At 44.0% G+C, this 12,699-nt stretch overlaps 1 protein-coding gene across 1 annotated transcript in view; it reads left to right on the top strand.

The window, feature by feature from the left end:
* LOC112235569 (probable global transcription activator SNF2L2) overlaps positions 1-12,699 on the top strand; it is a 163,921-nt gene that overhangs the window by 81,546 nt on the left and 69,676 nt on the right. Inside the window, 4 exon segments of the mRNA XM_042331165.1 lie at positions 4,969-5,132; positions 9,476-9,542; positions 9,699-9,809; positions 10,078-10,320. Of these exon segments, the coding sequence (XP_042187099.1) occupies positions 4,969-5,132; positions 9,476-9,542; positions 9,699-9,809; positions 10,078-10,320 (585 nt within the window).

Here is a 12,699-nt window from a genome sequence, read left to right as displayed (position 1 = left end):
GCTCTCTGCGTTTGACTCCGCACCCACCACTCCAGGCGTTGTGACAGCTATATACAGTAGAGAGGCTATATACAGTAGAGGGGCTGTATACAGTAGAGAGAATATATACAGTAGAGGGGCTATATACAGTAGAGGGGCTATATACAGTAGAGGGGCTATATACAGTAGAGGGGCTATATACAGTAGAGGGGCTATATACAGTAGAGGGCTATATACAGTAGAGGGGCTATATACAGTAGAGGGGCTATATACAGTAGAGGGGCTATATACAGTAGAGAGGCTATATACAGTAGAGGGGCTATATACAGTAGAGGGGCTATATACAGTAGAGGGTCTATATACAGTAGAGAGGCTATATACAGTAGAGAGGCTAGATACAGTAGAGGGGCTAGATACAGTAGAGGGGCTATATACAGTAGAGGGGCTATATACAGTAGAGGGGCTATATACAGTAGAGGGGCTATATACAGTAGAGAGGCTAGATACAGTAGAGGGGCTAGATACAGTAGAGGGGCTATATACAGTAGAGAGGCTACATACAGACACCGGTTAGTCAGAATTGATTGAGGTAGTATGTACATGTAGATATGGTTAAAGTGACTATGCATATATGATGAATAGAGAGTATCAGTAGCGTAAAAGAGGGTTTGGTGGGTGGTGGGCGGGACACAATGCAGATAGCCCGGTTAGCCAATGTGTGGGAGCACTGGTTGGTCGGCCCAATAGAGGTAGTATGTACATGAATGTACAGTTAAAGTGACTATGCATATATGATGAACAGAGAGAAGCAGCAGTGTAAAAGAGGGATTGGCGGGGGGGGGACACAATGCAAATAGTCCGGGTAGCCATTTAGGGCTTTTCTTTCAAAAACAAGGACATTTCTAAGTGACCCCAAACTTTTGAACGGTAGTGTACATGTAGGTAGAGTTGTTAAAGTGACTATGCATAGATGATAACAGAGAGTAGCAGTATTGTAAAAGAGAGAGGGGGGGTAATGCAAATAGTCCGGGTAGCCGTTTGATTAGATCTTCAGGAGTCTTATAGCTTGGTGGTAGAAGCTGTTTAGAAGCCTTTTGGTCCTAGAGTTGGCGCTCCGGTACCGCTTGCCGTGCGGTAGCAGATGGAGTCTATGACTAGGGTGGCAATTGACAATTTTTTTTTGACAATCGTTGACAATTTTTAGGGCCTTCCTCTGACACCGCCTGGTATAGAGGTCCTGGCTGGCAGGAAGCTTGGCCGTGCGCACTACCCTCTGTAGTGCCTTACGGTTGGAGGCCGGGCAGTTGCCATGCCAGACAGTTATGCAACCAATCAGGATGCTCTCGATGGTGCAGCTGTAGAACCTTTTGAGGATCTGAGTACCCATGCCAAATCTTTTCAGTCTCCTGAGGGGGGAATAGGTTTTGTTGTGCCCTCTTCATGACTGTCTTGGTGTGTTTGGACCATGATGGTTTGTTGGTGATGTGGACACAAAGGAACTTGAAACTCTCAACCTGCTCCACTACAGCCCCGTCGATGAGAATGTGTTCTTTTTCCTGTAGTCCACGATCAGCTCCTTTGTCTTGCTGACGTTGAGGGAGAGGTTGTTACCCTGGCACCACCAGGCCAGGTCTCTGACCTCCTCCCTATAGACGGTCTCATTGTTGTCGGTTATCAGGCCTACCACTTAATGATGGTGTTGGAGTCGTGCCTGGCTATGCAGTAGTGAGTGAACAGGGTGTACAGCAGGGGACTAAGCCGCACCCCTGAGGGGACACAGTCAGAACCTGACTCTGTCTGTGCCTCTGCTTACTACTGCCAGAGTAGCAGCACCCTGATCCGTCCTGTATAGTACTGAGCAAGACAGAGAACCTGACCCACAACAAACAACACATATATTTTTCTGTTCCTCCTGAGGTCAATGGACTGCAGTGGAATTTTGTTCGTGTTTGTGTGTGTCTCAAATGACTTTCCTCTCTGGGTTTCAGGTGCAGGGTCTGGAGTGGAGGGTGTCTCTGTTAACCTCTTCTTCTCTCTGGGTTACAGGTGCAGGGTCTGGAGTGGAGGGTGTCTCTGTTAACATCTTCTTCTCTCTGGGTTACAGGTGCAGGGTCTGGAGTGGAGGGTTTCTCTGTTAACCTCTTCTTCTCTCTGGGTTTCAGGTGCAGGGTCTGGAGTGGAGGGTGTCTCTGTTAACCTCTTCTTCTCTCTGTGTTTTAGGTGGAGGGTGTCTCTGTTAACCTCTTCTTCTCTCTGGGTTTCAGGTGCAGGGTCTGGAGTGGAGGGTGTTTCTGTTAACCTCTTCTTCTCTCTATGTTTTAGGTGCAGGGTCTGGAGTGGAGGGTGTCTGTTAACCTCTTCTTCTCTCTGGGTTTCAGGTGCAGGGTCTGGAGTGGAGGGTGTCTCTGTTAACTTCTTCTTCTCTCTATGTTTTAGGTGGAGGGTGTCTCTGTTAACCTCTTCTTCTCTCTTGTTTTAGGTGCAGGGTCTGGAGTGGAGGGTGTCTCTGTTAACCTCTTCTTCTCTCTGGGTTTCAGGTGCAGGGTCTGGAGTGGAGGGTGTCTCTGTTAACATCTTCTCTCTGGGTTTCAGGTGCAGGGTCTGGAGTGGAGGGTGTCTCTGTTAACATCTTCTTCTCTCTATGTTTTAGGTGCAGGGTCTGGAGTGGAGGGTGTCTCTGTTAACCTCTTCTTCTCTCTATGTTTTAGGTGCAGGGTCTGGAGTGGAGGGTGTCTCTGTTAACATCTTCTTCTCTCTGGGTTTCAGGTGCAGGGTCTGGAGTGGAGGGTGTCTCTGTTAACCTCTTCTTCTCTCTGGGTTACAGGTGCAGGGTCTGGAGTGGAGGGTGTCTCTGTTAACCTCTTCTTCTCTCTGGGTTTCAGGTGCAGGGTCTGGAGTGGAGGGTGTCTCTGTTAACCTCTTTCTTCTCTCTATGTTTTAGGTGCAGGGTCTGGAGTGGAGGGTGTCTCTGTTAACGTCTTCTTCTCTCTATGTTTTAGGTGCAGGGTCTGGAGTGGAGTGTGTCTCTGTTAACTTCTTCTTCTCTCTATGTTTTAGGTGCAGGGTCTGGAGTGGAGGGTGTCTCTGTTAACCTCTTCTTCTCTCTGTGTTTTAGGTGGAGGGTGTCTCTGTTAACCTCTTCTTCTCTCTGGGTTTCAGGTGCAGGGTCTGGAGTGGAGGGTGTCTCTGTTAACCTCTTCTTCTCTCTATGTTTTAGGTGCAGGGTCTGGAGTGGAGGGTGTCTCTGTTAACCTCTTCTTCTCTCTGGGTTTCAGGTGCAGGGTCTGGAGTGGAGGGTGTCTCTGTTAACATCTTCTTCTCTCTATGTTTTAGGTGCAGGGTCTGGAGTGGAGGGTGTCTCTGTTAACATCTTCTTCTCTCTGGGTTTCAGGTGCAGGGTCTGGAGTGGAGGGTGTCTCTGTTAACATCTTCTTCTCTCTATGTTTTAGGTGCAGGGTCTGGAGTGGAGGGTGTGCGCACTACCCTCTTCAGGTCTTGGTGTGTTTCTCTGTTAACCTCTTCTTCTCTCTGGGTTACAGGTGCAGGGTCTGGAGTGGAGGGTGTCTCTGTTAACCTCTTCTTCTCTCTGGGTTTCAGGTGCAGGGTCTGGAGTGGAGGGTGTCTCTGTTAACCTCTTCTTCTCTCTATGTTTTAGGTGCAGGGTCTGGAGTGGAGGGTGTCTCTGTTAACATCTTCTTCTCTCTGGGTTTCAGGTGCAGGGTCTGGAGTGGAGGGTGTCTCTGTTAACCTCTTCTTCTCTCTATGTTTTAGGTGCAGGGTCTGGAGTGGAGGGTGTCTCTGTTAACGTCTTCTTCTCTCTATGTTTTAGGTGCAGGGTCTGGAGTGGAGTGTGTCTCTGTTAACTTCTTCTTCTCTCTATGTTTTAGGTGCAGGGTCTGGAGTGGATGGTGTCTCTGTTAACCTCTTCTTCTCTCTATGTTTTAGGTGCAGGGTCTGGAGTGGAGGGTGTCTCTGTTAACCTCTTCTTCTCTCTGGGTTTCAGGTGCAGGGTCTGGAGTGGAGGGTGTCTCTGTTAACCTCTTCTTCTCTCTGGGTTTCAGGTGCAGGGTCTGGAGTGGAGGGTGTCTCTGTTAACATCTTCTTCTCTCTATGTTTTAGGTGCAGGGTCTGGAGTGGAGGGTGTCTCTGTTAACATCTTCTTCTCTCTGGGTTTCAGGTGCAGGGTCTGGAGTGGAGGGTGTCTCTGTTAACATCTTCTTCTCTCTATGTTTTAGGTGCAGGGTCTGGAGTGGAGGGTGTCTCTGTTAACGTCTTCTTCTCTCTATGTTTTAGGTGCAGGGTCTGGAGTGGAGTGTGTCTCTGTTAACTTCTTCTTCTCTCTATGTTTTAGGTGCAGGGTCTGGAGTGGATGGTGTCTCTGTTAACCTCTTCTTCTCTCTATGTTTTAGGTGCAGGGTCTGGAGTGGAGGGTGTCTCTGTTAACCTCTTCTTCTCTCTGGGTTTCAGGTGCAGGGTCTGGAGTGGAGGGTGTCTCTGTTAACCTCTTCTTCTCTCTGGGTTTCAGGTGCAGGGTCTGGAGTGGAGGGTGTCTCTGTTAACCTCTTCTTCTCTCTATGTTTTAGGTGCAGGGTCTGGAGTGGAGGGTGTCTCTGTTAACGTCTTCTTCTCTCTATGTTTTAGGTGCAGGGTCTGGAGTGGAGTGTGTCTCTGTTAACTTCTTCTTCTCTCTATGTTTTAGGTGCAGGGTCTGGAGTGGATGGTGTCTCTGTTAACCTCTTCTTCTCTCTATGTTTTAGGTGCAGGGTCTGGAGTGGAGGGTGTCTCTGTTAACCTCTTCTTCTCTCTGGGTTTCAGGTGCAGGGTCTGGAGTGGAGGGTGTCTCTGTTAACCTCTTCTTCTCTCTGGGTTTCAGGTGCAGGGTCTGGAGTGGAGGGTGTCTCTGTTAACTTCTTCTTCTCTCTATGTTTTAGGTGCAGGGTCTGGAGTGGAGTGTGTCTCTGTTAACTTCTTCTTCTCTCTATGTTTTAGGTGCAGGGTCTGGAGTGGATGGTGTCTCTGTACAACAATAATCTGAATGGTATCCTGGCTGATGAGATGGGGCTGGGCAAGACCATCCAGACCATCGCCCTCATTACATACCTCATGGAACACAAGAGACTCAACGGACCCTACCTCATCATCGTTCCACTATCGTATGTTTCCTCCTTATTATAACCCTGCCCACTAACCCCTGACCCTACCTCACCATCATTCCACCATCGTATGTTACCTCCCTGCTTGTTTCATGGGTCTCAGCTAAAGAAGAACATTGCTTTTATATTACAAACAGTTTTATCATCAGTCTGTTTACTAAAACTAGTCATGGCTCTTAAAGGCCCAGTGCATTTAAAAATGTGATTTTTCTGTATTTTATATATATATTTTTCCACACTGAAGTTGAAATTGTGAAAATGATGCTAGTTCTGTTTTAGTGTTCGGTAATTTTTTGTGTTTGATGGCTCCATCCCTCAACCCACCAGCAGAGCAGACCACGTTAGCTGTGTCTTTTGTCTTGTTGTTTATTAGGATCCCCATTAGCTGTTGCAGTACCTACTCTTCCTGGGGTCCACACAAAGCATGAAACATGACATAATACAGAACAGTAACAGACAAGAACAGCTCAAGGACAGAACTACTTAAATGTAAAACAATAAGAATATAACTAAAAGGTTCTGTACTGACTCAATACATTGAAAGAATGCAGAGGCCTATTAAAACAGAAATACCTGAAATATGGCCTCCTGAGTAGTGGAGGGGTCTAAGGCACTGCATCGCAGTGTTGAGGCATCACTACATTTGTGGTGTGTGACGTAATATGAAGGACCCGTCAAGCCAGCCTATTACATATAATGTAAACTCTAATTTCAAATTAAACCAAATATTTTGCACTGAAACGACACTGTTTCAATCTAATTTTCAGCCAATTTACAAGCAAATACTTTATAAATTAATTGTTACAAATCAGCTAGTCAACTAGCCTACTATTGTTAGCCCTAGTAGCCTGCTAACGTTACGTTAACACTGCATGAGTCAGCCAGTTGCTATCAACACCTAGCTTGCAGCTACATTGAAGTACACCAACATTTTGGAAATACCGAATGCCATCTAACCAGTTATCAAATAATGGTACCAGTATATGCAGTTATCTTAGCCAGCAAGCCAGCCATCTAAAGTTAGTTAGTTTAACATGCCAGCTAGCCTAGCCAGTTTACGAGTATAGTTAGCCAACCATAACGTTCGACATAGCAAAATAGTAAGCCAGAGAACAACCACAGACGGGTTAGTTAAGAGAGCGGAGACTTACTGATTGAAGGCTGAGTTAGCTACCAAAGAAGAAACCTTCAGAGGGACAGCCTTTCTAGGGAGTTTTTCCTAGCCACCGTGCTTCTACACCTGCATTGCTTGCTGTTTGGGGTTTTAGGCTGGGTTTCTGTACAGCACTTTGAGATATCAGCTGATGTACGAAGGGCTATATAAATAAATTTGATTTGATTTGATTTGACAGTCAGCTAGCTAATCCAATAACCATAGTGAGGTAAATCCACATTGAATTTAACTGGTTTATCTCCATCACTGCGGACACTCTGTGTACAGGTTTGTCAGTAGGAAATATAGGTTGCAGGTCTTCACATTCAGTTATACTCAGTCATCTAAGTCCTCTAGGGTGAAATGAGCACTGCATACAGTAGACATGTGCATGGTTCCCATTCTCCAATCCGCTGGCTTCAACCTGACAAACCGCTTCGACTTCAATGCTTGCTTGTCGTTTTTAGGCCACAAATGAGTCATAACCCCATCCTTGTGGGTATTACTACACTAGCTACAAACAACGGAAAACTACTACAACATGGCACAATAACAGATAGTGCATGAAATCTAATATTAAGGAAGTCTTGAGGTTTTGCTCGCCTGAGGTAGAGTATCTAATGATAAGATGTGGACCACACTATTTACCAAGAAAGACTTAATCAATATTTTTCTAGCTGTCTATTTACCACCACAAACCGATGCTGGCACTAAGACGGCACTCAACCAGCTGTATAAGGCCATAAGCAAACAAGAAAATGCTCATCTAGAGGGAGCGCTCCTTGTGGCCGGGGACTTTAATGCAGGGAAACTTAAATCCGTTTTACCTGATTTCTACCAGCATGTTAAATGTGCAACCAGAGGAAAAATAACTCGAGACCACCTTTACTACACACACAGATACGTACAAAGCTCTCCCTCACCCTCCATTTGGCAAATCTGACCGTAACTCTTATCTTACTGATTCCTGCTTACAAGCAAAAACTAAAGCAGGAAGTAGTGTCCAACATGCTTTCTCTGCCGTTAACCTTGTTCTGAACACCTCCAAAACAGAGGTAATGTGGTTTAGTAAGAAGAATGCCCCTCTCCCCACAGGTGTGATTACTACCTCTGAGGGTTTAGAGCTTGAGGTAGTCACCTCATACATGGTATGCTAGATGCTACCAAATCAAATCAAACTTTATTTGTCACATCCGCCGAATACATCAATTGTAGACCTTACCATGAAATGCTTACTTACAAGCCCTTAACCAACAGTGCAGTTCAAGAATAGTTAAGAAAATATTTATAAATAAACTCATTTTTTGTTATTTAAAAAATAAATAATAATAATAAAATAAAGAGGCTATATACAGGGGATACTGGTACCGAGTCAATGTGCGGGAGTACAGGTTAGAGTTAATTTGTAAATGTAGGTAGGGATGAAGTGTCTGCATAGATAATAAACAGCAAGTAGCAGCAGTGTACAGAACAAATGGGGGGATCAATATAATAGTCCGGTGGCCATTTGATTAATTGTCCAGCAGTCTAATGGCTTGGGGGTAGAAGCTGTTAACCTCTCTTGGGTAGGGGGCAGTATTTTCACGTCCGGATGAAAAGCGTGCCCAAAGTAAACTGCCTGTTACTCAGGCCCAGAAGCTAGGATATGCATATAATCGGTAGATTTGGATAGAAAACACTCTAAAGTTTCTAAAACGGTTAAAATAATGTCTGTGAGTATAACGGAACCGATATGGCAGGCGAAACCCCGAGGACAAACCATCCCCCCAAAAATAAAATTCAGCCTACAATTATTTTCAATGGCTGTCACTTTTATTATAAGGCAAAGTCCTCCCAGATTGCAGTTCCTAGGGCTTCCACTAGATGTCAACAGTCTTAAGAAAGAGTTTCAGGCTGGTTTTTGGAAAAAATTAGCCAGAAATTGTAGTTTTTCTAGGTGGCTCCCATTTTGGCTGTAGTGTTTCCAAGCGCATGGAAGAGAGCGCGTTCTTTGGTATTTTTCTCCGGTAAAGACAATAACGATTCTCCGTCTTAAATTGTATCATTTATTTACGTATTAGGGTACCTAAGGTTTGATTATAAACGTTGTTTGACTTGTTTGGATAAGTTTATTAGTAACGTTTGAGATTCATTTTGTATGCATTTTGATGGAGGGAAACTGGGTGGATTATTGACCGAAGCGCGCCAGCTAAACTGAGTTTTTATGGATATAAAGAAGGACATTATCGAACAAAAGGACCATTTGTGAGGTAACTGGGACCTTTGTTATCGCTATTTCTAACTTTCGTGTCGCACCTGCCTGGTTGAAATATGTTTTTCATGGTTTTGTAGGCGGGAGCTGTCCTCAGATAATCGCATGGGGTGCTTTCGCCATAAAGCCTTTTTGAAATCTGACACAGCGGCTTGTGATTTTATGAAAGTTAAATATTTATAATTCTATTTGAATTTTGCACTCTGCAATTTCACCGGATGTTGGCCAGGTGGGACGTTACCTGCCTTTTGGTTCTAGTCTTGTCAATCCGGTACTGCTTGCCATGCGGTAGCAGAGAAAACAGTCTATGACTGTGGTGGCTGGAGTCTCTTGACAATTTTATGGGCTTTCCTCTGACACCGCCAATTATATAGGGCCTGGATGGCAGGAAGCTTGGCCCCAGTGATGTACTCGCACTACTCTCTGTCGCACCTTACGGTCAAAGGCCGAGCAGTTGCCGTACCAGTCGGTGATGCAACCGGTCAGGATGCTCTCTTAGTAGAGAGTAGACTGCCCTTCTCTCAGTCAGTCCGCAGCACCGTTGGATTCCCCTTTTCAGGTAAAACAACAGAACTAGTAGAGAGTAGACGATCAGTCCGCAGCACCGCTGGATTCCCCTCATGTAAAACAACAGAACTAGTAGAGAGTAGACGAGTCAGTCCGCAGCACCGTTGGATTCCCTTCAGGTAAAACAACAGAACTAGTAGAGAGTAGACGAGTCAGTCCGCAGCACCGTTGGATTCCCCTCATGTAAAACAACAGAACTAGTAGAGAGTAGACGAGTCAGTCCGCAGCACCGTTGGATTCCCCTCATGTAAAACAACAGAACAAGTAGAGAGTAGACGAGTCAGTCCGCAGCACTGTTGGATTCCCCTCATGTAAAACATGAGCTAAGTTGTTCCTACATTTCAGAGTGTCTCTGATCTCTCTGTCCTTCAGGACTCTGTCCAACTGGGTCTATGAGCTGGATAAATGGTCTCCGTCCGTTGTGAAGATTTCCTACAAGGTGAGAGTCATCATTTTCCTTTTCATCAGTCCTTTCTTCTTCCCCTCCACGGGTAGCGTACTCTGGGTGCATCCCAAGAATATCTCCTTTCACCTGAAGTGTGCACTCGTTCATTAAACCTATGTCTTCTGTCTGTCTGACTCTCCTGTGTTACAGGGGACCCCTGCTATGAGACGAGGCCTGGTGGCTCAGCTCCGCAGCGGGAAGTTCAATGTCCTCCTCACCACCTACGAGTACATAATTAAGGACAAACAGATCCTGGCCAAGGTATCCATTCCTTCTTCCCCTCACACCCCTCCTTCCTTCACTTTCCTCTCTCCCTCCCCCTAAGGTAGGACAGAATTACTCTCCTCCTCCCTAACCCTCTACATGTGACTCCACAGCAGGGTCAGGTCCTCCTCCTCCTCCTCCCTAACCCTCTACATGTGACTCTACAGCAGGGTCAGGTGCTTAACCCAAAACCACTGATTCGATAAAACCCATTTTCTTTTCTCTTCTATCCCCTATACACACACACACCATCCCCACTCCCCAGATCCGTTGGAAGTACATGATTGTTGATGAGGGTCACCGTATGAAGAACCACCATTGTAAGCTGACCCAGGTGTTGAATACCCATTACGTAGCCCCACGGCGCCTCCTCCTGACGGGCACGCCACTGCAGAACAAGCTCCCTGAGCTCTGGGCCCTGCTCAACTTCCTGCTGCCGACCATCTTCAAGTCCTGCAACACTTTCGAGCAGTGGTTCAATGCCCCCTTTGCCATGACCGGGGAGAGGGTGAGTGTCAAAATGCATATCTACTTTACAAGGTCAAGTTAGGTGACAAACACGGTCCAAAACATACATAAAAATGCATCAATATCCTAGCCAGATAGGGTTATGGTAAAGGTTATATCCTAGCCAGATAGGGTTATGGTAAAGGTTATATCCTAGCCAGATAGGGTTATATCCTAGCCAGATAGGGTTATGGTAAAGGTTATATCCTAGCCGGATAGGGTTATATCCTAGCCAGATAGGGTTATGGTAAAGGTTATATCCTAGCCAGATAGGGTTATATCCTAGCTAGATAGGGTTATATCCTAGCCAGATAGGGTTATGGTAAAGGTTATATCCTAGCCAGATAGGGTTATGGTAAAGGTTATATCCTAGCCAGATAGGGTTATATCCTAGCCAGATAGGGTTATATCCTAGCTAGATAGGGTTATATCCTAGCCAGATAGGGTTATGGTAAAGGTTATATCCTAGCCAGATAGGGTTATGGTAAAGGTTATATCCTAGCCAGATAGGGTTATATCCTAGCCAGATAGGGTAAAGGTTATATCCTAGCCAGATAGGGTAAGGGTTATATCCTAGCCAGATAGGGTTATGGTAAAGGTTATATCCTAGCCAGATAGGGTAAGGGTTATATCCTAGCCAGATAGGGTAAGGGTTATATCCTAGCCAGATAGGGTTATGGTAAAGGTTATATCCTAGCCAGATAGGGTTATGGTAAAGGTTATATCCTAGCCAGATAGGGTAAGGGGTTATATCCTAGCCAGATAGGGTTATGGTAAAGGTTATATCCTAGCCAGATAGGGTTATGGTAAAGGTTATATCCTAGCCAGATAGGGTTTGATATCCTAGCCAGATAGGGTAAGGGTTATATCTAGCCAGATAGGGTAAGGGTTATATCCTAGCCAGATAGGGTTAGGGTTATATCCTAGCCAGATAGGGTAAGGGTTATATCCTAGCCAGATAGGGTTAGGGTTATATCCTAGCCAGATAGGGTAAGGGTTATATCCTAGCCAGATAGGGTTTGGGTTATATCCTAGCCAGATAGGGTAAGGGTTAGATCCTAGCCAGATAGGGTAAAGGTTAGATAGGGTTAGGGTAAAGGTTATATCCTAGCTAGATAGGGTTATATCCTAGCCAGATAGGGTAAAGGTTATATCCTAGCCAGATAGGGTTATATCCTAGCTAGATAGGGTTATATCCTTGCCAGATAGGGTTAGGGTAAAGGTTATATCATAGCTAGATAGGCGTACGTCTGCATGACCAGTTCTCTTTCTACATCTCTATCAATTGAAGATTTGACTGAATGACAAAAAAGGTGCAGACTGCAATATGTGAATAGTGATCACCATGTGAATAACTCTATAGATAATAAGATGTGAATAGTGATCACCATGTGAATAACTCTAGATAATAATATGTGAATAGTGATCACCATGTGAATAACTCTATAGATAATAAGATGTGAATAGTGATCACCATGTGAATAACTCTATAGATAATAATATGTGAATAGTGATCACCATGTGAATAACTCTATAGATAATAATATGTGAATAGTGATCACCATGTGAATAACTCTATAGATAATAATATGTGAATAGTGATCACCATGTGAATAACTCTATAGATAATAAGATGTGAATAGTGATCACCATGTGAATAACTCTATAGATAATAATATGTGAATAGTGATCACCATGTGAATAACTCTAGATCATAATATGTGAATAGTGATCACCATGTGAATAACTCTAGATAATAATATGTGAATAGTGATCACCATGTGAATAACTCTATAGATCATAATATGTGAATAGTGATCACCATGTGAATAACTCTAGATCATAATATGTGAATAGTGATCACCATGTGAATAACTCTAGATCATAATATGTGAATAGTGATCACCATGTGAATAACTCTAGATAATAATATGTGAATAGTGATCACCATGTGAATAACTCTAGATCATAATATGTGAATAGTGATCACCATGTGAATAACTCTAGATCATAATATGTGAATAGTGATCACCATGTGAATAACTCTAGATAATAATATGTGAATAGTGATCACCATGTGAATAACTCTAGATAATAATATGTGAATAGTGATCACCATGTGAATAACTCTATAGATAACAATATGTGAATAGTGATCACCATGTGAATAACTCTAGATAATAATATGTGAATAGTGATCACCATGTGAATAACTCTAGATAATAATATGTGAATAGTGATCACCATGTGAATAACTCTAGATAATAATATGTGAATAGTGATCACCATGTGAATAACTCTAGATAATAATATGTGAATAGTGATCACCATGTGAATAACTCTATAGATAATAATATGTGAATAGTGATCACCATGTGAA

This window comes from Oncorhynchus tshawytscha, linkage group LG12 (assembly GCF_018296145.1).
Source record: "Oncorhynchus tshawytscha isolate Ot180627B linkage group LG12, Otsh_v2.0, whole genome shotgun sequence".
In the NCBI taxonomy this organism is placed as follows: Eukaryota; Metazoa; Chordata; class Actinopteri; order Salmoniformes; family Salmonidae; genus Oncorhynchus; species Oncorhynchus tshawytscha.
Note: the sequence above shows the minus strand (reverse complement) of the source record. Positions and strands in the feature narration are given on the sequence as shown.